This window comes from Numenius arquata, chromosome 14 (genome assembly GCF_964106895.1).
Source record: "Numenius arquata chromosome 14, bNumArq3.hap1.1, whole genome shotgun sequence".
Taxonomy (NCBI): domain Eukaryota; kingdom Metazoa; phylum Chordata; class Aves; order Charadriiformes; family Scolopacidae; genus Numenius; species Numenius arquata.
Window position 1 is genome coordinate 563,527 of NC_133589.1, and position 27,869 is coordinate 591,395.

Here is a 27,869-nt window from a genome sequence, read left to right on the forward strand (position 1 = left end):
AGTTCATGTTAGCCATGTGGGCATGAAAAAGGAGACGTTAGAGTGTACCATAAAACCAAAATAAAGTTTCATAGCTGCTTTTTTTTTTTTTTTTTTTTTTAGTGTTTTGTAGACTTGACAGCTGAGGTGCCTTATACCTCCCTGTTAAGGGTCTGGCTGAAGCTAGTCTCGGAATAGCGGTCTCTTAAGCCATGCTGTAAAGCCTTCTGAGAAGAATGAAACATGGTCTTGGTGTCCCAGTCCATCCTGTCGTGATCGACTTTGCTTGGCTGACTTTCCCAAGTGCATCCTGTACGCTGGATGGAACAGTCTGGGGGTTCAGGAGTCTTGTTCTTCTACCAGGAGGAATAAATATATTTAATTGTGGTGATGTGTTTACGGGTGTTTCTTAGTCAGGGAAAAATCTGTGTCAGTTCAGTGGATGGTCTGCAGTGAGTTGACTTCTCACTTCAGTGAAGTTGGTGGTGAAGGTGAGGAAGCTGTTTGGAAATTAGGTGAGGTGGTTTTGGAAAAATGTCTTTAAAATAATAGTTGTAATTAGTAATAGCTGGTAACATAAATATGTTTACTTTTTTTGTAGTAAAGCTACCTTGTATTATTTGGTTTCAGCCAGATGTTCAAAGGAATCTCTTTTATTTTATCTAAAGCTATATTACCTCTGTGTGTGTTTGTTACAGTAATTTAGCTAATGACTTCACAAAATGCTTATATTTGTGGTTTAGATAATTTTCCATCTGCTTAGTAAGGTTTGTGAACATCTGAAGGAAGTAAACATAAACCAGCTGTTACCTTTCCTCCTTTTTCATGTTGATGTTTACAAATGGAAAAATACACAGATGTTCTGCAAAGGACTTGTTCTAAATGAATATAAATTGTTCTATTTAGAGCCCTCATCAGAGATTCTTTTCTCTTCAGAATTTTGAGCTGGTGGTTGATCTGTTTGGACAATACAGATTGTCTAGACATGGAGTATTCACCCTCTCTAACGAGGTTAGGATGCCAGACCTGTTGGGGAAACTAGAAGCAGTGTCACGTGTTTGAAAACCTTCCTTTTTTGGTTAGCTTTTATTGTTGTATGGATGAAATTCCTAATTTACACTACAGAAAACATGTGATCTTCTGAAACTGTGCAAGCCCTTTTTAAAGCAGTATTTTGATTATGTCAATTTACTCTTTACATGTAATTAAAATCAGTAAATATTCTGTGGAACATGATGAAAAGCTATAGCTTTCTCTGGAAATTTAATTACTTGTAGTTTTTTGAAGGTATAAGAGGTAGGTGGACAAGTTTGTATGTCCCTTAACTAGTGATCAACTTCTGATAGTTCTTTTTTATTTATTTCTGAAGCTTTATTTATGCTGTATTCTGTTGCCAGACATTCCCATTGATACTCAGATGTTCCCAAAAAATCCAGTCAATCTTAGTCACCTGACATGGTTTAACACTGATGTAATACCTAAATATATTTAATTGGATATGATCCAACTACTCTTCCAGTCCCTGCAACAGTACCTGTTTAAAAGGAAGCAACAACAACCCCTCAGGATGTGTGCTGTGGTCTCCTAGGGAACTGCATATCTTTGTTCTCAACTTGGGATGAAAACAGGGATGAAAATAGGTTTAATTCCCTGGCAAAGAGTTAAGATTTTTATAAATGCCATTTAAAGCTTTTGATCCTGTGTGAGTAATAATAACCTGACTTAATCACAGAAAATGTGTTGTAGAATATTTCTATATAAAATTTTGGAAAATTACTTGGAAGTGTGTTTTCAAAGTGGTTAGAGATTGTGTCTAAAATTCTTGAAATGGAGACAAATAACCTAATGAATCACAAGAAATAGAAATTGGGGTGATCCGGTTAGATCCTCTGCACTTACTAAAGCAACTTGTATATTTGGCAGACTGTCCTGAATGCAGACAGTACTGTCTTATAGTAATATATTTTAAATTTGTATGCAGGTTAAGTGAGGATTTCTTCTAGCTGCCTTTTATCTCAGGACAGGTGTTTTGGCTCATGGGAGATGCCTTCAAAAAGACCAGATTTCTAATATCAGTGTTTAGGTATCTGTATAGGTGTGTTGACTTCAGCAGAATCCTGAGGCTTGGGGCTGTCACAGCTCATCACCTACTTCGGTAAATTGTGTTGGCTGTGGCCTTGTAGCTGGGATCAGGGAGGTCCAGAACGGGGCAGGCAGGTGGTGGAGCATAGATAGACTTTACCAGTGTGTCCTTTCGGTTCAGTTTCCTCTTATTTTTGATCCTATCCAGAGTTAAATGTTCAAACTCCATCTTTTAAATAAATGCAGATGGATAATGTATTTTGAAGGAACTTCTTAAAATGCTAAATGCATTTATATAACACTACACACATGTTTATTTCTAGGAGAAGGAGCTACTGCCGAAGTTTCCTCCTCTTTTGTGATTCTGTCTCTCAGTACTCTGGTAGTACTGGTAATTCTGCTGGCCAACTGTGTCTCCTGCTGCAAAGACCCTGAGATAGACTTCAAGGTAAGCATCTGAAGTGCAAATGTATATACAAGTGGTATTCCTGGTATTCTGGGTATCGGAATACAGCTTGCTCGATTGTTTGTGCAGATCCTCGGCAGTTACTGATCCTTGGTGTCACTGTACATCTCTCTGAAGCAGCCAGCAACTCTGTTTCTACACGCTGGGAAATCTTGTTGCAACCATTTATTTTAAGTACTTGGTCCATGCTGCAGTAAGGATCTTTAATGTCTTTTCAAAATCATTGCTAGCTGTCAGGATCAGTAGTAAAAGTATACCCTTGAGACAATTCTCCTGTAGTTAAAGAGCCTTTTTGTCCTTTTCTTATGTATTCTTTTAATTTGTTTTTCTTAGTCTGCTGACGGGGTTTAAGATGTTCCTGTTGAGTAAGAATACCGAAGATTTGGCCTAGGCAGTTCAGGGTAATTCATTCAAAGCCAGGGATAAGATTTAAAGTAAAACACCAAAAACCCAAAATACAAAGAAACCTACAAAACAAACAGCCCCTTTTTGATAAAAGCAATACTTGATACTGTAATCCCTTTAAATCAGTAATAACTTGAAAATAAAGAATAGAAAACTATAAACCTGTCACTGTCCTTGGAAAAAAGTCAGACCTCCTTAACATCGCCCATTCAAGCTAAAGGAAATGTATTAGTGGTAATTTTAAGACAAAGATCAACCTGTTTACTAAGGTATTTTTTTATGCAGGAATTTGAAGATAACTTCGATGACGAGATAGATTTTACACCTCCAGCAGAAGATACTCCGTCTGTTCAGTCTCCAGCAGAAGTCTTTACTCTTTCAGTTCCCAGTATTACTGTACCAACTCCCTCCCAGTTCCCATCTCGTACAGGTAAAACACAGGTTTTTTAAAAGCAGGCAATTTCAGTGTCAGAAGTGGAGTTTAGCTGACTATGTTTAACTTCACTGTAACAAGTTAATTGTTACAAACTTACATAAACTGAGTAAATATAATTTGAAGCAGCTTCTTAAGTGTAGTACAGGATATATAGTATACTTCACTTAAGTATAGGATATGGGCAATATTACTTCAAAAATGTTAACTTGTGGCAGGATGCCGTGTAAGGTAGCTAAATAGAATGAACCTAGCTGAAATAAACCTCTCAAGGACTTCAATTATGCCTCTCTGTACAGGAAGAGTTGAAGTTCTCTGGGACGTCGGTGACTTCTCTTTGGTGGTTTTCTCCCTGGCGAGGTGGTCGCTGGGTTTTCGCCATTGGCCTTCAGTGGAAGGCAGAGGGACCCGGGTGCCAGCAGCGCTGCTCTCGGCTGTGTGGCTGCCTTCCCAGCACCGTGGGCTTTCCCTGCTGGAAACGGGACGTTGGTTGGACAGAGCGTTAGACTGCCCTGGGGAAGGTTTTTTGGAATGTGTTCTTTAAAATACAATTTTTGTAAAAGGAAACTGAAGCATCTTAAATATTACAAGCGTAGTGTAGCATAAAGTAGTTGTTCTCGTATTATAGTACTTCACATAATTTTTACATATATTGCTTGTGTTGCTTAATTGTTAGATGTTCAGGGAAGCTTCTAGTTCAAGTTCTGTACCTACAAATTTCAAGAAACTGTCAGTGTGCCTTTGATACAAAAGGAAGTTACTCCTCAGTGTTCTAATGAGCGAGGGAAAATTCTCTGTGAATAATTCTATTTTATCTCAGCACTTCTACATTGCCATAATTGTTAAAACCATCCTCGCTATCACTGGGAGTTATTTTGCCAGGAGCAGACAGTGTTCTTGAGTAAGGTGCGCTGGTGAAATGGGGTTGTACCGATACAGCATTCAAAACCCGCCTGGACAAGTTCCTGTGCAACCTGCTCTGGGTGGACCTGCTTTGGCAGGGGGTTGGACTAGATGATCTCCGGAGGTCCCTTCCAACCCCATGTGATTCTGTGATTCTCTGTGCTTCGGAGCACCTTGAGAGAGTATATTGCACCGCTGTAGCTGTTCCAGTGAAGTAGTACTGGTGTAAATGTGGCTTATGGAAATAAAAACGTGGGCTAGAATTCTGTCAGACAAGTTGTGTCAATGGGAAGTTTCTGTGTACATCTGTTGGTGTTCCTAAGCAGTCAGGCAGCAGAAAGGTAAACGTCGCGGGACCTCCTGGGTAGGATAGAGCCTGCCACTGTTACTGTCCCTCCTCTGCCCAGATCTGGGCTTTTCTACCCTGTCCCTCTCTGCGCTCTTTACATTAGGTATTTTTAGTCGGAAAGTGTCCTCCTTCCAGATGGCAGCTATAAGTAGGGCAGTTGGGCTGAAGAGTAAAGCAGTCAAACCCTTTCTCTTAAAATGGTAACTCTCTGTGTCACTATAAATTTTAAGATGTACAAGCAATGAGCATTGTCTTGGGTTTTCTGCTTTTGTTTACATAGGCAGTGTTTGTGAGGAGGTTATTTAGGGTATAAACTGGTGAGGGGTCTGGAGCACAAGTCTTACAAAGAAAGGCTGAGGGAGCTGGGGGTGCTCAGCCTGGAGAAAAGGAGGCTGAAGGGAGACCTTCTAACTCTCTACAACTCCCTGAAAGGAGGGTGTAGCCGGGGAAACCTGGTCTCTTCTCCCAAGGAACAGGCAATGGGACAAGAGGAAACAGCCTCAAGTTGCGCCAGGGGAGGTTTAGGATGGGTATCAGGAAAAATTTCTTCACTGAAAGGGTTGTCAAGCCTTGGAACAGGCTGCCCAGGGCAGTGGTGGAGTTGCCATGCCTGGAGGTGTTTAAAACTTGTGTAGATGTGGTGCTGAGGGACATGGGTTAGAGGTAACTCGGCAGTGCTGGGCTAATGGTTGGACTTGATCTTAAAGGTCTTTTCCAAACTAAATGATTCTATGATTTGTTTTACCCAACTACAAGGTCTGATGCACTTCTGTATTGGAATTAGAACTCAGCCTTTTTGCCTTCTAACTGAATGCTTTAAAAAATTACAAGTTGACACGTCCTAAGGAGAATCCCCGTGTGTCTGTAGGGGATGTGTTCTAGTATGGTTTAGAAGCTGGAGCTGAGAAAAGTTTCACTTGAGTGCTACTGTCACAACGTTCCTTCATATTTTATGTTTGTCTGACTAGGCTTTGCAGCTTAGTCTGAATGTGTGGATGTAATTGGGAATAGATGTTGTAGGAGCTTGCATTATTTCCTTAACAGTTGATAACTTTGGCCATCTGGGTGGTTTGATACCTGGTTTTGTTGTGTGACAGATGGATCCAAGTCTCAAGTTGCACGTCAGAGTCTAAACTACATCCAGGAAATTGGAAATGGCTGGTTTGGAAAGGTGAGAAGTTTGTCTTTTGGCTTTGTTGGTTTTGGTTTGTTTTTGTTTTTTTTTTTTTTAATATTGTACTGCAGTTTGAGTCTTATCCCTAACTAACTCGACTGTATTTCCTTTAAAATAGTACTCTTAAAAAAAAGAGTAATAGCATAAGAAAAACTGAAGTTGAAATCATGTTTCCTTGCATGCACTTCTTAGCTGCTACCACTGCACTAATCACTGCTGCTTTAATTCACGTGTAGTTTCTTACCAGGGTTTCTTACTAGGTATGTGTTTTACTTCTGTGGATTTGAATTAATACATTCCTGTTATTACCAGTTCTTTCTAGGAAAAAATCTGAAGTAAATAAGTGGTCTTCATTAGAAAAGTTGATGAGTAGATGGGTTGTCAAGTTGCATTAAATATGGGTGTTTAATTCTCAAAGCTCTGCAAGCGTTGACAAGCCAGAAAATCTTTCTTACAGCATGTCTTTAGCACTTGTTTTTCTTTGCAGGGAAATGCCAAAATTTCTTTCCCTTGGCTTAAAGACACAATGGTTCTCTTTTCCAGGTTCTGCTCGGGGAGATCTACACGGGCACTAGTGTCGCAAGGGTGATAGTGAAGGAGCTGAAGGCGAGCGCAAGTCCCAAGGAGCAAGAACAGTTTTTAAGAAATGGAGAACCATATTAGTAAGTACTGTTTCACAGCGGGGTTAACTTCTACACTTCATACCACTGCGTGGGAATTGGGGGCAGTTCTTCTGATCGCTGTTACTGCCTCTGTTTGCCCTCTCTTATAACTGAAATGCATGGCTTTACAAAGTGGAATACAGTCAGTCCAAAGTGAGCAAGAGTTGAGTTTGCGTAGAAATAAAAGTAAGCCCTTTCCTTAAATGTGTTTGGTAGTTTTTGTTCATGATTTGGTTTATCAGATTTTCTTCTACAGCTGTTTGGAACAAACTCCTGGTGTTGCAAACTAACCTTATGGCTAATTACTTGCCTCTGAGGAATGAGGTTTAACTCCTGTACTTGGCTTTCCTGTTAGAAGCAAGGGAACTGGCAACACTTTGTCTGCTATCAGATACACATTAATTTCTTTAAAGTTCCTTTTTTCAAACAACTAAGTGCAACATAGTGATAAAAACTAATTTTGTTCAGGTAGCTTCCAAGGAGGCTTGTGCATGCAAAAAAATCCCAGAATTACACTACCTTCAGTCCAGTAGTACTCTACAACTAAGAAATCATTGATCTGGCTGGAAGCAGCAATAAAACAGGATTGCTTGGTGTTTGTTTCCTCTTGTGCTTGGAGGATGCTCGCTTCTAGGGGCTGAGCCTTTGTACAGCGGAAAGGTATTTGGTATATTAAAGGGAATGTAATTTCTCTTCCTGCATTTGGGAGTAGTGAGAGCTCTCTGAAGAGCTGCCTGCCAGGAGGTAATGGCTTGTGTAGGCGAGTGGGAAGGAGAGAGCTGCTCCCCAGACAGAGCTCACAGTGGGCTTGGCCCGCATCTGCCACGAGTGAGTGGTCACAGGGAGCTCTCTGCTCTCGGTGCTTCCCCGTGCCCTAGGTGTGGTTGCAGTTGGGCTTAAGCTGTTGGCAGTTGTCAGAAGAAGCAATCTCATGCCTTCTGCTGTGTTGGCACAAGTGTTCTTGAAGCGATTTAGAAAAAGTAACTGATCTGGCTGGGAACTAACCTGGCTAAATAAAGGTTTAGCTCCTAGCCAGATCGGTTCTGGGTGTAGCTCATGAACCAGTTGCATGTGCTTATTTTTGGTGTGAGGGGTGGTGAGAGGATGGGTGTGACTGTCTTGTGACAGTGCTGCTTTTGTGGCTTCGGGATCTCTGGGTTTCACTGCTCTCAGTGATGTGCTGCAGCAGTGCAAAGGTGGTACCAAGGGTCAAGTGGAGTCTGTGCCTTTGGATACTGGCATCTTGTGTCCATGTGCCCCCCACCAGTGTTAGGTCTTGAAGCTTCTGGTAGGGATTTCAGTGTGTTGTGTTTTACTGCAAATAATATATAGTGTCATCTCTCTGGCTTTAACTGCATTTTTTTTTCACTCTAGCATTCTGCAGCATCCAAATGTTCTCCAGTGTATTGGGCAATGCGTGGAAGCCATTCCTTATCTCCTAGTTTTTGAGTTCTGTGACTTGGTAAGTGCACTTGTACAAAAGGCTGCAGTTGTTTTTCCATTGGGGTAGATTTTATGTAGTGTATTCACTGCCCTTCAAAGTGATTTGTTTTCTTTCTTGGAAATTTTTTGAATAACCAGAATGTCAGAAGGCAGACTTTTTTTGGTTTAGAGAAAAACCACAAGTGTAATTTCTTGTTTATAGTCTTTTTCAGTTCATCATGTAAATTCTAGGTGCTTGTGGAACGTTCTGAAGAGGAAAATAGCTGTTCTGTCTTTGATAACAGAATTGCTGCTCTCTTTCAGTCTGCCTACATCATGTAACAGGGAGCTTGGAGGGGAAAGGAGGTCATAGAAGGAAGCTTTTTATTGCAGCCCAGTATCACATGCACATGCTCACAGTCACATCCTAAATTCTGTCTGCTGTCTGTGCAGCCTTAATGTGCTTTTATTTCTATTTCTGTGAAGATGTAATTTAGGAAACAAAGAATTTCCTCCCTTCTGCCCCCCGCCCTCCTGAGTGCCCAAGTTTTACCCATGCTGTGCTGCTTGGGCTAAAATGTGACGGTGGGCTCGCTTCCAGAATTGGTAATGAGTGTATTCTACCAGCTAGAATATTCAGTATCATCCTGTTCTCTTCCTGATCCTTTCTGTTACTGTATTCTTCTTTTCCCTACTCTTGTTCTTCTTTTCTTTCCCTCCCTGTCACGCCCAAGCAACCGCCTTCTGCTTCCTGAACACCACAAGAAGTGCTAAGAGCAGAGTGTGGGTTGCTTCTCAGGGCTCTCTGCTGTGGGTGCCACCAAGGCCACTGGGGATGGGGAGTCGCCCAGACCCCTCGCTCAGCCCCTGTCTTCCTGGCATGAGGGGGAATTCCTGTCCCTGTTGGGAGAAGGGGACAGTATGGATGTATAGAAACTCTGAACTGTGCCAGTGTGCACAGTCTTCAGAGACTGCAGTTTGGATGTGGTGATGGATCTGAGGGCTGGAAGGACCTGCATCGCTTTGTTGTAGTGTAACACGTTATTGAAAACCAACCCAGCCCAGTACTGCAGGTGGCTGGCTAAGCACAGGCTCAATGGCTGCTTTTAAAGTTTGTGGTCTCCATATCGCTTAAAGCAGAGTTTATTGAGAAATGTCAAGGCAGAAATGAACTCAGAAGCACATGTATATGTTATTAAGAAATAAGTCTTTCAGAAGTAAGATAGTTTGCATTTATAAAGTTCAGCAAGGTCCTTTTTATCAGCTTCATTACTGCAGAATTTCCTTTTAAACTTGGGTGCACAAATACAGTTCTACTTGCATCACTTGCCTCAAGCAATTTAAGTAAGAGTTAACATGAGCTTTTGAGTTTTCTTAAGAAACACCAATTAATCTGTAACCTTAAATAACTGTGATTTTTCATTACGGCTCTTCTGGTCAAATTTATTAGCTGTGGTAAATTAATGAGGCAGAAGTGCTGATAAAACCATTCTTTTCTTAATGGAAGAAACACATGAACTTTTAAAGTGACTGATCAAAGTGAAGTGTTCCGGTTTTGCTAAGAATTAAAAAGTAGGTGCCTAAGGTTAACCAGATAATGGATTTATAGTTTTTCAATATGTAGAAATGGAGTACTTCTTACTGATTTTAAATCTGCTACTCAAATTGGAGGTTCTTTAAAAGACCCGTTGAAAGAGAATTGAAGTTTGAGTCCAACAGATACACATCCAAATATGTAATCAGATTTAAGTGCTGCCATGTTTTTAAATAGTTATGCTACTTAATCCAACTTTGAATTTGAAGATGGAGTAACTTTTAAAAATTGCCCTACTTTAAGTATACAAGAAAAAAAATAATATCCTTGTTTGATGCCTGATGATTAATGCCAGAAATTGTCATGATCCTACAGAGTAATCTGGAAAGGATTTTACTTAAGGGGATAAAATAGATTTTTACTTTAACTGGGGGCAGTAAGCTTGACAGCCAAAGTGGTAGTTTTATAAATTCAAATGTAGTTAGGTACTTTCTTTGGAAAGTAAATGTCTGTGCTGATTTCTATTCCAAGTGAACTAAAACTTGTGTTTAGAAAATTCTGTATTATAGTGAGTTAAACATGACTTCCATGCTGGAAGTCTGGCTCGCTAAAGTATCTCCTAGACACCACAGTGGTTCATTGGCTGTGTAGACAGGTATCAGTGTTCCCCTGAGCGGTCCTAGGCAGAGAGCCCGAGGAGTGCAGTGTCCCTGCATCGTCACTAGTCCTTGTTGGGGTCCCAGGGCCTAGCGTGGGAGGGAGTGATGGTGGAGTGAGGGAGAGGAGAGAGGCGAAGAGGGGAGAGATGTGAAGGAAGCCAGACGGCACCATTTGCAATAGGAGGTATGGCTAGATAGCTTTTTTTTAGTAGACAGGTTTTTAGCAGAGTGCCAGTGGGCTAATATTCTAGAAGCTGCTTTGTATCACTGTGGCTGGGATGGCAGTTACTTGGATTTTCCAGCCTTTTAGTAAGTGATCTCGAAAGCTGGTAGCTTCTTTTGTACTTTTTTTTTTTCTGAAATTGGGTGAATGGGCGTGTATGGAAGTGCTTCCAAAGCACACAACGATCTGATTCTCCAGCAGAAAGACCACAAGGGCGGATGCGGTGGGAGTGGTTGACCAAAGGTTGTAGCATCTGTGGTCACTATATATTGTTCAGATGGGAAGGATGAGAAACACGTTCCTGCTCTGGTAGCTGTAGTGTAATGCTGTGCTAAAGCTCCTTACCTTGTGTTACTGGTGTAGCATGTGTATATACAACAAAGAATAAACTTGTTTTAATCCCTTGTACTTAAGTGATTAAGAATTTGACGGTTAAGGAAAACAGGTGGCAGATATGTCAACCGTGTTGGAAAGGAAATTGAAATGTCTTCAGATGACAGGTTCTTCTGAGGCTCTTTTGGCAATGTAGACTTCATTTTGCAGGGTTGCCATATTAAATAATGAGAAATGTGGCTATTCTACTGACCAGCACAGCCTAGAGTGTACCGTGGCTGTCGTCTTTGCGCTCCTTCGCATTCATAGCCTATCACAGCATGTCCCCTCTTGCGACTGCTCTTACTGGCATTCGTAGCCTTTTTAGGGCCGCTCGACCTTGTCCTGGCTGCGGGGGCAGCCCTGGGGATTATCAGTTCCCCTGCTCCTTGGCACCGAGAGGTCTTCATCAGAGGCACTGGAAACCCTAGTGCAGAGATACCGGAGCTCACTGTCCTGGCAGCAGCGCTGTGTCCTGCAGGCTGACTTACCTGTTTTCCTGGCCATATAAACTACTCGCACGTCTCTGTTCCTCAGGATTGCCGGGGTGTGTGTGCAGTAACTGTATTTGCCAGCATTTACCCTATTCTGTAATGTAATCCAAGTTGCTGTGTCCCTTGCTTTGCAGAGCTGGCAAGGAGCAAGAGAGGTCAGTTGCACATAAATGATTTAAAGCTTTCAAATCCTAATTTTCCGTTGCTTGTGTTAAAACTGTGTAAAAAGAGGTAAATATCAAAAGAAATGCTCAGTAAGTTCTTGAGCCCACCCCACACTCCGTAGCAGGTTGCTTAGTCTGGTGATGCAGTCTTCTATGATTAACTGTTCACTGTTAAACACTGTAGAATGATGCCAGGTTAAAAATAGTGATAGCTGCCTTATTAACTTTAATATATTACTCAGCCATGTGTGGCCAGTATTTTGTCAGCACAGCAAATCCTCTAATGGATTGACATAATTTATGAGTAAAGGAAAGTTATTCAAATGTGGAAGTAGCGTGAATATTGTGAGGCTGATTTGCCTATCACATTCTTACAGCAGCGGCTGCAGTTCCCGCAGCAGATGACATCGGCAGGATGCAGGGTTTGCCCGGGATGCCCTCTGGCTGCTCTAGGGGAGTTGCTGGGAGTAGAAGATGCTGGCGGTGGTGTTCTGTCTTTTGTTTGGGCTTTTTCTAGTTACTGCCGCTTGAAAACATTCTTTTCAAATCAGTAAAGAATCTTTACAAGGAAAACTTCTTACCCAAAGCGTTCAACAAATCTGTTTAATAATCATATCCACTATTTGCCTCATATTGATATAGACTCTATCAGTGGTGTGGGGTTGCTCTCTGCCAAGAGCCCCGGGTCCCTTCCTGCAGAGCCACGGACCAGCTGGTCACTCCTCAGGTTGTGTTGCCACAAGGGCCTTTTCCTTCCTGGCTGCAGGACTCTGCACTTGTCCTGCTGGAGTTCCATGCTGGTCCCCGTTGGACCCTCTTCAGCCTGTCCGGGTCCCTCGGGACGGCCGTCCGGCACCTGAGTGTATTCACTGGTTCCCCCGGCTTGGTATAAGCAATGTCCTTTTAAAGCAGTACCAAAAGCTACTGGTTTATACTTTTAACCTTGATTGTAGCCTTAATTAGAATAGAATGGGCAAATAGAACCAGCATGTTTCAAGGTGCTGGATTTAGTAAAAGTTGTATTTACTACAATAACGTGTGCCTACATAAATTATTTAGCAAATAAGGGATGCCATGCAGCACTGCTGTTACTGAGGCATTTAGAAATTAAAAAGTAATTCCTTGGTGCGTTTCAGGCGCTCTAGAAACTTAATCCAGCTGGGACAAGCCCTAAGTAACCAGTTGCCGTTTTAATGAATGACAATTTTGGGGAGTTTGATTTTCTTCTGGTGCTTGCTGCCACCTAGAGCCAGTTGAGCTCGGTGTTCTCTACTTGGATTCCTGCGGCGGCGCGGCTGGAGCCTGTCTGTTACCGACGCTTGTTTCCTAGGTCTTTGGAGCTCTGCTCTAATAAATCTGCTCTGGAGAGGTAGAAAGGGGGGCGTGTTTATATATAATGTTTATACATATCTACCTGAGCCAGTACAATATGAAAGCTCTAATTGTAAGTCAGAACAATCTTTTGGAAAACATTTTTTTAAAATGTAATTATGTGGGATGCAGATCTGTCGGTTACCTAATTAGCAGCTAAGAACAGGGTAAAGAGAGTGTAGTGAGGGCTCGTACAACACTAAGCGGTGTGAGAAGTTACCCAGCCTTTCTCACAAGGCGGCTCAGCTCCTTGCAGAGCAGATACTGCGTACAAAGCAGATGGAGACAGAATAGCTGCTTGTGCTATTGTGTAGAATTGATTCGTGTTAAAAAATTAAAGTGACGTTGTGTTACATAGGAGTAGCATCTGCCTTTAAGTAGACTGACTGTCCCATTGCTGCTTGTTTTATTAAGTGTCCAGTCCCTCACCTCAGCTCTCCTGCACCGCTAGATTTAACGCACCACATGGATCTGCTGCTTGAGCTAACAGAATCATGAAGGGTCATGGCCACTAACCACGTGAAGGAGGAATGGATAATAACAGACATGAGCACCAGAGGAAGGGGAAGTTTAGTGCTCCTCAGGCTTTTCCGGACGTCAGAGCGCTCTTTGGGCAGTGCAAAGGCTGCCTCCTTGCCTGGGCGGCCCCGGGACTTCCCTCCAGGTGCCTGCCTGGCCCAGGCTGTGGGAGACCATGGACATGGACAGTGAGACCCCAGGATGTTACGCTGCGATGTAGTTGTTGTGCAGTCTCAATACAAAACTACCCTCTGCCATAATTTGCTAAATTCACAGAAAGTCTATATTTTAGATAACAAAAATATAGAAGTGGTAGCTTAAAAGTGCAGCTGTGAAAGTGGGAGCATTAATGGGATGAAAAACTTGTTTTCTTCCCTTGCTTGGATTCACTTACTGTAGTCCTTGTTTTCCCTCCATTTCAAAGCTGTTCTCTTTTTAGTAATTCGTGGGGTGCTTCTGTGGGCTCGTCAGTTCTGTGTCTGGCGCTCAGCACTGTTCAGTGGAACCGCTTTGAGTGGGGTGGGGTGTGTTACGGCGCAGTCTCTATGGAAAGCTCTGGGAGCTGATGATGTCTGAAACTCAGTCACTCTGCTCATCTGGAGCACCTGAAAACTCACTTCATTTAAAAACAAAAACTCATCAAACTCTGGCTTTTAATCGAAAGTATTGTTGTATGACAAGTTTTATGTGGCAGTATGATCTGGAATGTTAATTAATGAATGATTTGATTGAAACGCCCTAAAAGGACAATACCATATGCCTTAGATGACTTCTGTAAGAATTCTCATGGAGACTGGAAACTTCAGGAGATTTTTTTATTAAGCACAAATAAGTTAATAAGATATGTGGTTAATAAGCAATTTGGTTAGTTGGTTCTTCATTAAATATTTTTCAGATTCAACCGATGTACTGTGCTGATAAGTGTTTTCAACTTCTTTTGCAGGGTGACCTAAAAACGTACATCTGCAATGAGCAGGAGCACGTTAAAGGAGATTCACAAATAATGCTGCTGCAGAGAATGGCCTGTGAGATTGCTGCTGGGCTTGCTGTGATGCACAAACACAACTTTGTGCATAGGTACGCCTTCCAGATAGCTGCTTTGGGTTATCATGCGCTCAAATACATGTCGATATTTTCATTAGCATCCATGTGTATTAAAGACTGTGTTTTAATGAACTTGTGTCTAACTTACATATCCTAAGTCATGAAGGTGTGATGCTTGTGAAGATGCTCGTTTGGCTGTGGTGGGGTGGTGATACAGCCCCCGCCTGGCTGGAAGCTGGTACGTTTGCAGCCCCTGGGGCACAGAACGCTGCTGAGCCAGCCCAGGAGGGGTGGTGGTTTCATTAATTCTCAGCCCAGTTAAATTTGGTTTGTTTATGGAGGGGAGGGATGTTAGAATGAATCTTACCTGCTGTGTGTTTTTATAGATGATAGCAATTTAGAACTTCTGTTTGGTAATCTGTTACCTGTGTTACTAAAAATAGGAAAAAAAAAAAACCAAACTCATAACCCCAAAATTGCTGCCTTTCTAATGCAGTGAGGGAGAAGCTGACTTTAGATGAAAAATCAGACTGGAGCAGATGTTTTGGCACTGCCTTATTGTTCATGTAACCTTTAATCTCCAGTAATGGAGGTAGCCAGGTTTAGAAGAAATCACAATGGGAAAACAATTTGGTTTTAATTGGGGGGGGAAATGCTAGATTTCTTTATTTTAATTAAAGTTAATGCAGCCAATACTGAAAGAATGGCAATAGTAGAAGGCCGGGGAAAAAATGCATTCGTGAAACTCATTGCTCAGAAATACCCCAAAATTCTTTTTTTTTGACTTTGAATGAAAAGGTGTTAAGGACCTGAAAGACATCAACCTTAGACTTGTAATGACTAAAATATTTGAGTACTTGCTTCCCAAACATGGCTTACCTGATGAAGGCTGGGCTATCACAAGATAGTTTATTTTGGTTTCGTGTTGGGCCAGTCTGTCCTTCGCTGCAGAAACAGCACTTGCATCGTTATCCTTTTCAGCAAGTTGGGAACTTGTGCTGGAGCTTATCGAGGCACATCCTGCTGCTTAGAGAAAGCAGAGCCCTCGTGTTCGGGGAGAAGGGAAGGGTCTTCAAAGGTGTGACCCAGCAGCAGAGCCCTGAGGAGCCCAGGCCTGGGCTGGTGGCTGCTGGGCAGAGCTTTGCTTTTTACCTGTTTAACGGTTACAGATGACGTCAAGGCGGTACCAGTTGTACCTGTCAAACTCGGTGATCACTGCTTCTTGTGTTGCAGCAGCCTGGCTCTGTAGGTATTAAATTTAACAGTATGTTTTCAGTGAAATACAGTTAAACTTGATAAATAATTATTCTGTGGATCTGCAGGATTCTCATTGTAAATGTTTACTTCTAGCAACACTATCCTGATGCTGTCAGAGTAAGTGGTAAAGCTCCAGCATCAGTGATTTTGTTGTTAGTGGTAAATTCAAGCAGCCAAAATCGTATTTCTCTTCCAGGATATTTATTTAAATAGTATAAAACAAGTTGGAAAGCTTTGGGGCATACTCAAGAGTTACAGGTGTGCTTCTGACCTGTGTAGTCCGATGACTGGAAAGGAGAACGTTATATTCCTCCTTCGAAGTAGGGGCACTGTGTGGCTTTGAGACTGTTTTGCTGCAGAGACTTCTCTGAAGCCAGGCAGAAGCACTGGCAGAGTTCTCCCAGTCCCTGGTGCCCTTCTGGGAAGCTGAGGGGCAAAGTGTTGGAGCACTTGGTGCAGAGCTCTCTGCTGTCCCAGCTGCTGTTCTGTAGTGACCATGCAGCTTCATTACACTTGCAGAAATTTGAGTTTGCACGGTGGGGTTTCTAAAACAGCTTTTTGGTTTGGTCTCATTATCTATTTCACTGCTTTTTCAGTGACTTGGCCTTACGGAACTGTTTTCTTACCTCCGATTTAAATGTCAAAGTGGGAGATTATGGTATAGGATTCAGTAGATACAAGGTAAGTTCATCTAGTCGTATACCACTTTTTTAAAAGGATTTGGGGCCTAAAGTTATAACAAGCGTACTTTAGAGTTAGAAACTGATACTAGATTGTCCTTTATTGGAACAGTGGACTTTTCAAAGTATAACTGGCAAATAACAAGCTCCTGTAAGAGAACAGATGATCTTTCTAGAGCTGAGCAGAGTATAGTGCTTGTAGAAGGAGCTTCTGGCTAAATCTGTCTTCTTTAGGTGCTATTTACAGTAGTCCTAAAATATACACAAATTTTAAATGTTTTAAGGAAGGAAAAATTCAAGCAAATTTCTTAATGAAAATGTTCAAAGTATTTAAATATATCAAGAAAATGAAAAATTCAAGGCATTAATTAAAAATGTTTTCTGAGTACCAAACCTTAAAGAAGAAGTTCAGTTTTCAGACATTCAGTTTTTCTACTCTGCAGTGAACACCCTTCCTCTATAGCATTATTCTCTGCTACTTGGCGAAAATGGGATTAAGTGTTTTAAATTCTAATTTTTTGCATAGGGGTCACATAAAACCATATTAAGGAAAGGTCTGTCAACTCCTGGATGTTGATGCAATGTTTGTTCAGTCTTTTTTTTTGTTGTTTTTATTTTTATCAATAATTTAGGAGGATTATATTGAGACAGATGAGAAGAAACTTATTCCTCTCCGATGGACTGCACCTGAGTTAGTAACAAGTTTTCAAGACAGACTGTTATCAGCAGAGCAAAATAAATACAGTAACATATGGTATGTACTAGGCTTTAAAATAATTTCAAGAGAGATTTGTGAACATATTTTCAAGTGTTACACAAAGGAGCAAATATTTATAGTTAAATGGAATATTGGCCTGATACACTGCTTTTTTATTTCATCAGATGTAAGGTAGGTTAATCTCTATGAATCTGAAACTATATCTTGCTTTGAAAAGATGCTTAGAAACCTGTTGAGAGAACAGTTAGATTAAGAAAAAATGTTTAGCAGAATAACAGGTGTTTATACTTGCCCTGGTTTGAGGTTCAAACCACAACAATACTAATAAAAGCAATTACCCTATATTTGCCAAATGCCTTCAAATGTTTATAAATGAAGGAAAACATAAATAGTTTTTCCAGTGATATAATATCTGTGGATGACAAAAAGTTGATCCCACTAGAGCCCGGTTAAGTTCCCTTGGTAGAACAGTAGCATCTTCATTTCTTGGGGCAGCGTTTGGGGGCCGCAGTTGTTTGTCCCGGCTACCAGAGAGCTCCTGGACAAAGGCTGGTGAAAATCCTGAAGATGGGCTTTTTTGAAATCACAAGTTCCACTTCAATTCTGAAGTCCTAAGAAATTTGGATAATGGAAACTGGGGCTTAGGCTGACTTTTCTGAAAACATTGTAGTTAAATTCCTGCTTTTGTATTCTAAGGATATTAAATAGTAAACTAGGTTTTATTTGCTGATTTAAAGGTATGATTGTAGAAAGCAAGTGGGATAGATAGAAATTATCTAAATACTCATTTCCTTTTCCTGACTTCATCTTTCAAGCAGGCTTCCTCACATCATACTGTTCATCTAAGCTACAAGCAGCCAGGGTCTTAAGGTTTCCAACTTGAATTTTAATTCCTGTTACACAGAGCTGCTTTGAACGGATGCGATGTAGATGACTTCCAGACACCTTTCCAACCTAAATTGCAGTAATACGTGCAGAGTCAGTTACTTTGCAAGGAAAGGTTGCCCAAAGATCAACATCAGCTCTAATCACTGAAAATGTGATGAGTGTTGTACGCAGTATCTATACAGCACTAAACAAGAGAGTTGGCTTCTGACCACTGCAGCTTAAAAATAAGTAATTTTACGAAAACTCAACCAAAAATTAGTTTTCTAGTGGTTTGACCTGTAACTGCCATTTCTGATGAAAACTTTTCCTACTGTTGGACTAACCATAAGGTTTATTCATCTTGCTTCTCTAAAAAAGCATTTTCTACTTTTTTAGTATGTGGGGTTTTCTTCCATAGCTCAGTCATTTGAGGCCTTTTGTATTTAGTTGCCTTCATTGCCTTTGCCTTCAAGCAACTTTGTTCTTGAGGCTTCTCGTGTTCTGTCAAATAAAATGAGTTAACAGGTTCTGAGGTTTTTGTGGAGCCAAGGGGAGAGTGATATTTGTTTCTTCTTGCCAGTTATGCTTTGCATAATCCTTTCTTTCTTAGAAAAGCAGCTTTAGTTCTGGGAGCACAGAGTCATTTGCTGCTCTCTTTCAGGTCTCTGGGTGTCACGCTGTGGGAGCTGTTTGAGAACGCTGCTCGGCCTTACTCAGACTTCTCTGACAGGGAAGTCCTGACCCACGTCATAAAGGAGAAGCAGGTTAAACTCTTCAAGCCACGGCTGGAGCAGCCATACTCTGATAGATGGTAAACTTTAAATGTTTTTATTTACTCTTAAAGCTGCTGGAGAAGTTTCTCGTGTTACTCAGTTCTCTCAGATATATTGAAATTCCTACATGGAATCATGCTCCTGGCAAAGAAACCCTAGATAAAAGTGAAAGGAGTTGCTATATACAGAAATTCCTGCCAGTGATACTAATTGTTACTCCTTAGCTTTTTAGATACCTGAATTTTATAAATCCCTTTTCAGTGTGAAGCTTATTGAAACATGCTTCTCATTCGTATAGGTATGAAGTTCTGCAGTTCTGTTGGCTACCTCCAGAGAAGAGACCAACAGCAGAAGAAGTGCACAGACTCTTAACTTACCTTCGCATGCAAAGCCAAAGGGACTCAGAGATTGATTTTGAGCAGCAGTGGAACGCTCTTAAACCAAACACCTCAAATAGAGAAACAAATAATTCTGCATTTCCAATCTTAGATCACTTTGCAGGAGATAGACTTGGCCACGAGATGGAGGAAGTTCTTACTGTAACTGAAACAAGCCAAGGTCTCAGCTTTGAATACATCTGGGAGGCAGCTAAACATGACCATTTTGATGAGTGCAGTCATGTGAATCCTGATGAAGCAATGACGTACACAAGTATTTTCTTTCCAGTGGAGGTTTTTGAGAGGTCACTGTCAGAGCAGGGGTCAGGAGCACAGGATGGAAGTGGTCAAGAAGCATCACTCGCTGTCCCTGGTGTGTTACCTGTGTTTGACGCACACAAGCTTTCTGTTGGAAATGACTACTATATCCAGTTAGAGGAAAAAGGAAGTGGCTGCAGCATGAATTTTGATAACCAGTCAGTTGTACTAACCACAGAAGTTGATCATCAAGAAGCTGTACAAGAAAAAAGTTCTCATTTCACAGTTCTCAGGGATCTTGATGTTGAAGAATCTAGCACTGATGGGGACTTCTTCCACTACAATACAGATCCTAAAGAGGAATTGCTGCCTGCTGCCAGTAGTCCAGAAAGTCCTTTCCAGAATATCTTTAATGACATTGATAGATCAGAAGAATACAGAAAATCAGAAGAAAACAGAAAAATACTTGGTTTTGCTGAAACAAATGATATTCCTACAGACTTTAAACCAGTTGTTTTAAACTCAAACACAGATGCTGGAAAGGCAGTAGGCCTTTCTGAGAAGGAGCATGGTAGTCATGCTTCTGAAAATGAAACAGTTTCTTTATGTGAAAATATTTCAAACCAGTCTGACACGGTAACTTTAGAAGAACTTTCTGATAACTTCTTATTTCTTCAAGAGAAAAACTTATTAACAGGGTTGTTGTCTAACAAAACCAGCAGTGATCTGGGGCAAAACCCAGAAGATGTTCTGAAAAGTATATTAGAAACCTCAAATAGAAACTCTGTAGAGCCTGAGCCTGTGTTGGCTGAAAACGCACAGGTCTTTTCTTTAATCCATGAAAGTCTTAGAACAGTGAAAGATGAAAATTTTAACCCAGTGATGATAAATAAAGATCCGAGTTCTCAGTCTCAGAGTACTGTAGAGATGCAGGTGTCCTCTAGTCCATCTGCAGCACTTAAGTCATGTGATAAATGTGCAAATCTTTGTTACTTGAACGACGAGGGAAAAGTTTTAAATGCAGAGGTCAACAAAGTTGTGTCCTGTAACATTGATACGCTCTGTCAAGAAGAGCTCTCCAATAATGCCAAAAATAATAATGTTGGAAACAACCCATGTTACGGTGTCGCTGTTGGAGCAGCTGAAAGTGCTGCACAGGTGAAACAGGGAATGCTTTTCAAGTCTGAGGAAATAACTTTTAATAGAGGAGAATGTCATGATCAGGAAGATATGAAAAGAAACTTGCAAGATAAGTCTCCCATATTAAAAAAAGATAAATGTTTATTGGAGGAAAACCAAGAAACATCAAATCATTTTGAGAGCTTTAAGGATGTTCCAGAAGAGGTGACCTTAATTTCTGTTGCTACGTCAGATTGTGCAAGTCAGGACAGTCTTTTGGAAGACAGTGCATCCCCTATACAGACTGTAGAAGCCTTAGAGACACCTGATTCTTTGGATTCTTTAGATGTAAATGAGGTTTTAGAATCTTTGCAGGCTCAAAGTCCTCAGAAACTTTTGCCACCTGATAAACCTGCTGACAGCGGCTATGAAACTGAGAACCTGGAATCTCCAGAATGGACTTCCCATGTCACTGCTGAGGATGCTTCTAGTGTGGATACTGCTCTCAGTGTTGTTGGCGAGAGCAACGACAGTGCTTCACCTTCGAATCCAGTCATCATTGTTTCAGAGGCAGCAGCTTGTTTAGATGCAGCAAACAGCAATTTTGAAGTAACCCCAAAGGTTTTTCTGGGTGGGAGTCAGAACTCGTATAGAGACTCTGCCTATTTCTCTGACAATGACTCTGAGCCAGATAAAAAAACAGAGGAGACTGTAAATCTGTCAAGAGAGGCTGCGTGTGATGATTCTTCAAATAGAAGAGAGAATAGTGCCGAAGAGGGTTACAGTTTTGAAGAGAGACATCAGAAGTGTGATGTAAAGAATTACCAGGATATCGATAATCAAAACGCAAAACTAGAACTAAATCACAACTTGGAGATGCAAGAGGTGGATGTAAGGATGCAGGGGTGTCCTGATGAGTGGGCTGAGGCAGCTCTGAATTCCCTGGAAATGGCCATGGAAAGGGATAGAATAGAAGTGTCTGAGACTTCCCGTAAAAGCGTCTCTTGTGTTGGCACTAATACTTCAGAACTTCTGTCACACAGAGACTTACAGTCTGTGCATAACGTACACAGCCCTTTGGACCTGAGCAGCAGTGAGAAGTCCTTCTATCATGTTGAAGGACAAAAGCTGAAAGAGCCGGATATTGAAGGGAAATACCTCGGCAAACTTGATGTTTCTGGAATGCTTGATTTAGAAGACGGTGATGATGCAGATGAGGAAGACGAGAACAGTGATTCTGAGGATGACATGAGGACTTTCCATATGCATAGTCTGAGTTCTGACAGTGAAGATGAAACGGTTCATCAGGTACCTGAGATACTCACTGACAAGGATGATGGAAAACACCTGAGGAGCTTGTTGAAACTTTCAAAACCTCTTGATGAAAGGCAATGCGAGCATTGGAAAAACGAGAAGAAGGCTGTAACGTTCTTTGATGATGTGACAGTCTATTTGTTTGATCAGGTATCCATTTTTTTAATTACTAATTAAAGTTTTGTTTGGGATTTTTTAAAGAAGATGTAGTATAGCTTAATAATATTTGCGGACAGGCTGTTACAAGATGACCTTTCTTGTCTCGGAGAGTTGAAAGTGGTTCATGGTGTGGGTTGTTTTTCATTGGCTCGGTGTGGTTGTTTGCTGCTGGCAGAACAGCAGTGCCATCTGAAGTGAAGGAGGGTTTGCTTTGGGCTGCCACATCCTCAGTCTCCGTTGCTTTTGGACCCTGGACTGCATGTGCTGAATGAAACATGGTTTTAGTGATGTCTTTCTGATGTTTATAAACTGTATTTGATTTGAATGTGTGAGACAGCATCATTATGGACCAGATTTGGTTAATTTATTTTACCAGAATGCTGTTGTAACTCTATAAAGGTGGTTTATGTGTTTAATGAGATTGAGGACTTAGATTTTAAGTTCAAATGCCTTTATAAAAAGAAAATAAGAAAAAAACCCTACCGAACCCCCAAACATAAACACAGACACCACCACCCCCCCCAAACCAAACCACAGCCAAACTCTCAATCTTGCATGAGTTAGCATTAAGGTAAATTTAACTTGGACCATAACCAAAGATGAGAATGGTATTTAGGTGGTAATGCTACTTTTTATTAATCCAACGTGATTCAAGTTCAGGGAAATACTGATCTGCTTATAAAAGTCAAGGTTACCTTTGTTTCCTTGTCTGCTTTATCAATTTTGTACTTCTGTAACTTGATACAGAGGGGATTTGTGTTTTAACCTGATGGCAACTAAACTAGTACAGTGAGTTTAAAAGAACGGTCACATTGTCAGGCTTTGGAAATGTTGCTTATGATGACGCACATAAATATTGGAGATAATTGTGTTTTGGAATAGAAAACGTAGGTGATATATTTGTGTTTAGGCAGTCTGTAGAATAGTGATTCTTTTGTCAGAGGGGAAGGAAAAAATTAGCTGTGTTTAAACTGCTCTTATTGTTGAACTTGTTACTTATTACAATAACTGATAAAATGTTGGCTGCTTCAAATACCGGTCCTACAAAGTCTGTTTTTATCCTGGAGCATGATTAAGGGGTAAAAAAAAAAAAAAAAAAAAATAAAAAAAATATGTTGGGAAATGGGATAAGGCTTTATTAAATAGAAGAAAACCCCTACCTGTGTCAGGCTGATAAGGGAACTGTTTTCAATTGGAAGATGTTTTAGCTTTGTTCCTAGAAATATGAAACTTTTTCATATCATAAATAATATTTAAGTAGTTGTTTCCTGCATGTATTTTAGCATAGGTTTGATACCACTTTCTTCAGAAATAGAAGTACGTGCATGTGCTTAACCTGTAACTCGAAGTTGTGTTGTGTGGCAGTAACTGGAGAGCTCACAGACCATTCAGTTCCACAGGGGCCTTGGGTGGTGGGGCTGGGGGAGTGTATTTCTGGAGTGCGGGGTCTGTAGGCGTCTATAGGGGTCTGTAGGCGTCTATAGGGGTCTGTAGGCGTCTATAGGTGTGGAGCCATGTGTATGGGAGTTAACGAAGGTATGTTGTTTGCCCTAGGAAATGCCAACCAAGGAGCTGGGGAACCGGGCAGCAGAGGTGAACGGCGAAGGCTCCCGCAGCGCTCCTGTTCCATCCTCCAGTCTCAGTTACTTAAACAGATTTGCAAATTCAGAAAGCTCAACAGATGAAGAAGGTACTGGAGTATGTTTATACATAGCAGAGCCTGAGACTCTTATGTGTAGTTTCTGGTGAAATGTCATTTAAATTCTAGGTGACTTGCAAATTCACACCCCCGTACTGGCTTCACTTTTGCACCCTAAGCATACCCTTCAGCAAGGCTCAGCTACTGGTGTTACTGGTCACCAAGGCCTGTGGTGTCGCGATGGTTGGGTTCATATTGATGTGTCTTGAAACGCTACCCAGCTGTGGGCGACAAAACTCTGTGACCCCCAGGGCTAAAACAGAAAAGCTACAATTTTTGGGTTAATGCAGTCTTCCAGGGGCTTGCTTTTAAAACTCTCTATGGCTTTGCGTCGCTGTAAATCATCTGTTTTCTTCTTTTTTTTTTTTTTTTTCCCCAAGGTGGGGGTTTTGAATGGGACGATGACTTCTCTTCTCCAGAGCCATCCTTTCTGTCGAAGGCAGCTAATAGTCTTCTTGGTTCTAAAGCACCTCTTCAGCCATCAAAGTACTTCTCTCCCCCACCACCGTCCCGGACTCTGGATCAGAACTGGTCCCACTCCTCCCCGTATTCCCGGTTCTCCATCTCTCCTGCAAACATGGCAAGCTTTTCTCTTACGCATCTTACAGACTCAGATATAGAGCAAGGAGGTGAGTGATTTAGTGATAGTAATTATTTTAAAACTACAAATTAAAGATTTTACGCAAAGATAGAAGTAATAGATATGACAAATGCTACTGCGTTTTAAATGCTTAATTTAGAAATGCATTTTGAACACTATAAAATTTATGTCTGGTCTTGTATTTCAGTTAAGACATAGTTTTCGTTTAGATTGAGATTATTTGTATCCAAGTCGCTACCAGTTTGCAGCTGGATGTTCCACAGAACACTCATGAGACAAGCTCACAATTTGTCTGTTCAAACAAACTAGTGCTATATTAAGTGAAATCTGTGTAGTCCTTGAGCACCTCTGTGTAGCTGCCGTGCTGTGGCAGTGCAATAATTCTCAGTATTACACTGTCGTAAATCAATTCTATTCTATCGGTGCACGAGGTGAGGATGCTAGGAACATCATGTCTCTGCCATTGTTTTCTAAGATAATTTTACAGGTCAGTTCCTTTTCATATTGCTTTTTAGAAAGTGGGTTCTTGCTTGTCCCGAGGACTGCAGCACGCGCTCCGGAGCTGGGGGTAGGGCAGTGTCTGCGGGGAGGGGCAGTCAGGCTGGTCATGGCCACACTGAGTACTAGCAGGATTTATTAACAGAACCTTTCTTGTCTCTAACAAAAAGCTTTATTTAAGCTTTGATACGTTTTTGAGGGTTAAGAGAAGCAAAACTAAGCAGACTTTAATCAGTTCAGCACATTACTAATCTTGATTAGATGTTATAGTATTAAAAATAAATGTTACTGATGGCAGAGCCTTGCTAATGGTCAATGTCTATAAAAATGTAATCAGTGTTTATATGGAGAGTTGTATTGTTCTTGTGTGGTGCATATTGATTGGATAGTGTTTGCTGCTTGATAACTTCCAGATAAGAGAGATTACTGAGATCCCACATTGCCGCGTGCGTCCCAAGACGTGACATTGAGCTGTGTGATTTCGGCAGGTGTCTGTGTATAAATGTACCGAGTGTTTGCAGTAGCTGAAAGCTCCAGGGAAAGATTAACCCAGACTTGGAAGTGAGGAACAGCGGAATGCCAGGTTCTAGGGAGAGCCTTACCAAAAGGGAGGGTTGTGCAGCAGAATCTCACTGTACCTTCTGACCTCTCCTCTCTAACAGGGAGCAGTGAAGATGGAGAAAAAGATTAAATGAATTAAAACTTCCTTGGACTACACACATAAAACACAGACTTTGTCTGAAACTTCTTTATCTAAACTCTGGATCCTCCCGGAGTAACACAGGTAATCAAGAAGTCCGAAGAAATGAAAGTAAACACTGAAAGCAATGTTAAATCAGGACATTAATTTGAATGTGTATTTAACTTTGTAATGTTTTTTTAAATCAGTGCAATTTTGCTTTTCATTGAAAGATGATTCTGCCGCTGTTTTCAAGTACTTGAAGTATTTTTCAGATAACTTAAGAAACAAGTAAAGCAATTACACTACAGTCTGGTTTATGTATGAGATTGTATAATATTCTTTTTATATTTTTCCATGTAGCTCCTTACTGTTTGAACATGCCCCTGTCATAGAGCTGTGTAGAGCTGTGCTGTGCAGCCGGCGGCCGTGTTGCTGAAGCTGTACGAATGGTAGTTGATCAGTAGTGAGCCATATTTATTCCAAAAGATATCACTACATATTACTTTGCGTATTACAATTGCACTATGGATTACTCTTCCTTTATTTCCGATGATGTACAGAATCAAAATCTTAAATCTGTCGAGGAAAAGAAGACAAGTTGAATTGGCCCAGTTATCCAGTTTGATTTGTCCTTTTTGTAGCCTTTGCTATGCACGGTACTTGTAAAACGTACATAACTTCTGAGTGTTACGTTAGACTTGCTGAGATCTTATATTCAGTACCATTTCTAAATGATAATTATTATAGATTGATTGTTAGTGTTCATGTTTTATAGGAAACTGGAAAAGAATATATGATGTATTCTGGAATTTTTAGATGAAAGAGATAATGTCTCTAAATTCCTGAATATGATCCTGCTGACTGCTTAAACTGTAATAGCATCTGACTATATCATGATTAAGGGCCTTCCACTTTATACTATAATTTCTGCCTTGGAGAAAGAAGAGGAAAAATTGGCTGTACAAAACTGGAATTTATGAACCTTACAAAAAGACTGATTTCCATAGGCCGGATTTGGGCACTTGGCCCTTCGGTTGTCTGTTCAGTGGATTTTGAAGGTGACTCTTGCGCTGGCTGCAGTGGGGGCTGCCATTCAGAGGCCTGGGGTAAATCTACCTCGCGGTGCCGTTAAGACGATGAAGAATTAGGTTAATGGTTAATGCCCAGTTTTGCACCCTTTCTAAGGCCAGGCCTATTGTAAGATGCCTGCAAGGCTCCACAGAAATGCAAACTGACCGAAAGATGCTCTGAAACATCTGTGGGGAAGGGAGTACAATGTGGAGTTTTTAACCTTTACTCCACCATGTATTTAGCTCATTTAACCCTTACACTGCTTGGGAAAAAATAATCCTTAATCACCACTCCAAAGTGATTCTGTTGAGAAACAAATCCCTGACCTCTTGGAATGCCTTATGCAGCCATGGATCTGCAGGAAACGCTGACAGGGAGAGTTTACCTGGCTTTGTATTTTAGTGTACTGAAGTATAAATGTACTGAAACACTAAGGACTTTGTATTTTAGTGGCTGTTCTGGCAGGGCCTCAGTATAGTGGTGTTCCCATCCCGTCACCAGAGAATTGTCATCACATGAAGTACGGGAGGGCTAGGTATTTTCAGATGTGTAAAGTTTGTTTTTGATTACCTCTATATGCATTTTGATTTTTTTTAAGTATGTTTTAAAATGACAGGAATATGTTATTTTTTTCCCAATGTTATTTAGCCCTTAACCAGAGTGGTTTCCATACCGATCAAAAGGGAATGACTTAATGTTTGTGTATTTAAAGTTGCCAATGTGCTGTTGAGGTGAGTTTCTGAGGAGGCGCTCGGGTTCAGAGTTGGTCAGAACCGTTCTTCAGTATGAAGCGAGGAACTGAATTTTTCATGGACTTTCCCCAAAACATGATTTAACAGGCAAAGCCAAATAGTTCATAATCCAGGCTTACAGTATGTACTGCAGAGGGTTTAAGGAAGCTGTGCGCTACTCTCAATATTGTAAAATATAGATAATAGACTGTGCACAAAATACTGCTTAGAAATTCCACAATTCCAATGCTAAACTCCCCCATACAGCAAGATGAAGTATCTCATCTATCTTCTCCAATTCCCACCATGGTAAGAATGAAACTCCGGAATGGTCCAGATGGGGTGCGGGGCCTTCTCTGCCTCGGTGGTGGTGACCAGGCTGCTGTCTCACACCTGGAGTTCAGCCTTAATTTTCAATCATTTGATTTAAAATATAGACCAAGGCTAAATAAAAGCTTCTCTCCAGAGTGTTGCAGTTCAGTTGTGCATTTTGTTTCTCACATTCTGGAACATCACGTTTATCTTGCACATCAGGAGTTTCCTTTGCTTGATGGGAAACTAAGATTTTTGCTCTTTACCTGGGTTTAAAGCAATCCTTACATAGGAAGTGAAGGTGTCCTCCTTTGTCCAAATGGACTCATTGCTAATGAATTGCCAAAGGAGCACTTTTTCCAAAATGAGCTGGGATGTGTATGATATTGAGCAAGGTAATGTCCTTTTTAGCTGGACAACAAAGAGAAAGAAATATTTAAAGTTGACTCATCTCACTTAAATGATGAATTTTACTTTCAGTAATCCAGTAGGCTGAAT

The 27,869-nt window shown here is 41.0% G+C and overlaps 1 protein-coding gene across 1 annotated transcript; it reads left to right on the forward strand.

Moving 5' to 3' along the window:
• Nucleotides 1-421: 421 nt before the first annotated feature.
• On the forward strand, nucleotides 422-27,788 carry LMTK2 (lemur tyrosine kinase 2). The gene is made up of 14 exons (XM_074158730.1): nucleotides 422-470; nucleotides 2,385-2,509; nucleotides 3,218-3,362; nucleotides 5,715-5,788; nucleotides 6,335-6,453; nucleotides 7,828-7,915; nucleotides 14,155-14,288; nucleotides 16,109-16,193; nucleotides 16,825-16,946; nucleotides 18,439-18,588; nucleotides 18,849-21,768; nucleotides 23,332-23,467; nucleotides 23,857-24,105; nucleotides 25,238-27,788. Exons 1-14 carry the CDS (start codon nucleotides 422-424, stop codon nucleotides 25,264-25,266), a joined length of 4,425 nt encoding a protein of 1,474 aa, XP_074014831.1. The 3' UTR covers nucleotides 25,267-27,788.
• Nucleotides 27,789-27,869: the final 81 nt, after the last annotated feature.

Coding starts and splice junctions, on each gene's coding strand:
- LMTK2 (XM_074158730.1), top strand. CDS start 422: ATGGTCTGCAGTGAGTTGACTTCTCACTTCAGTGAAGTTGGTGGTGAA. Junction 471..2,384: donor CAGTGAAGTTGGTGGTGAAG/GTGAGGAAGCTG, acceptor GTTTATTTCTAG/GAGAAGGAGCTACTGCCGAA. Junction 7,916..14,154: donor TTTTTGAGTTCTGTGACTTG/GTAAGTGCACTT, acceptor CTTCTTTTGCAG/GGTGACCTAAAAACGTACAT.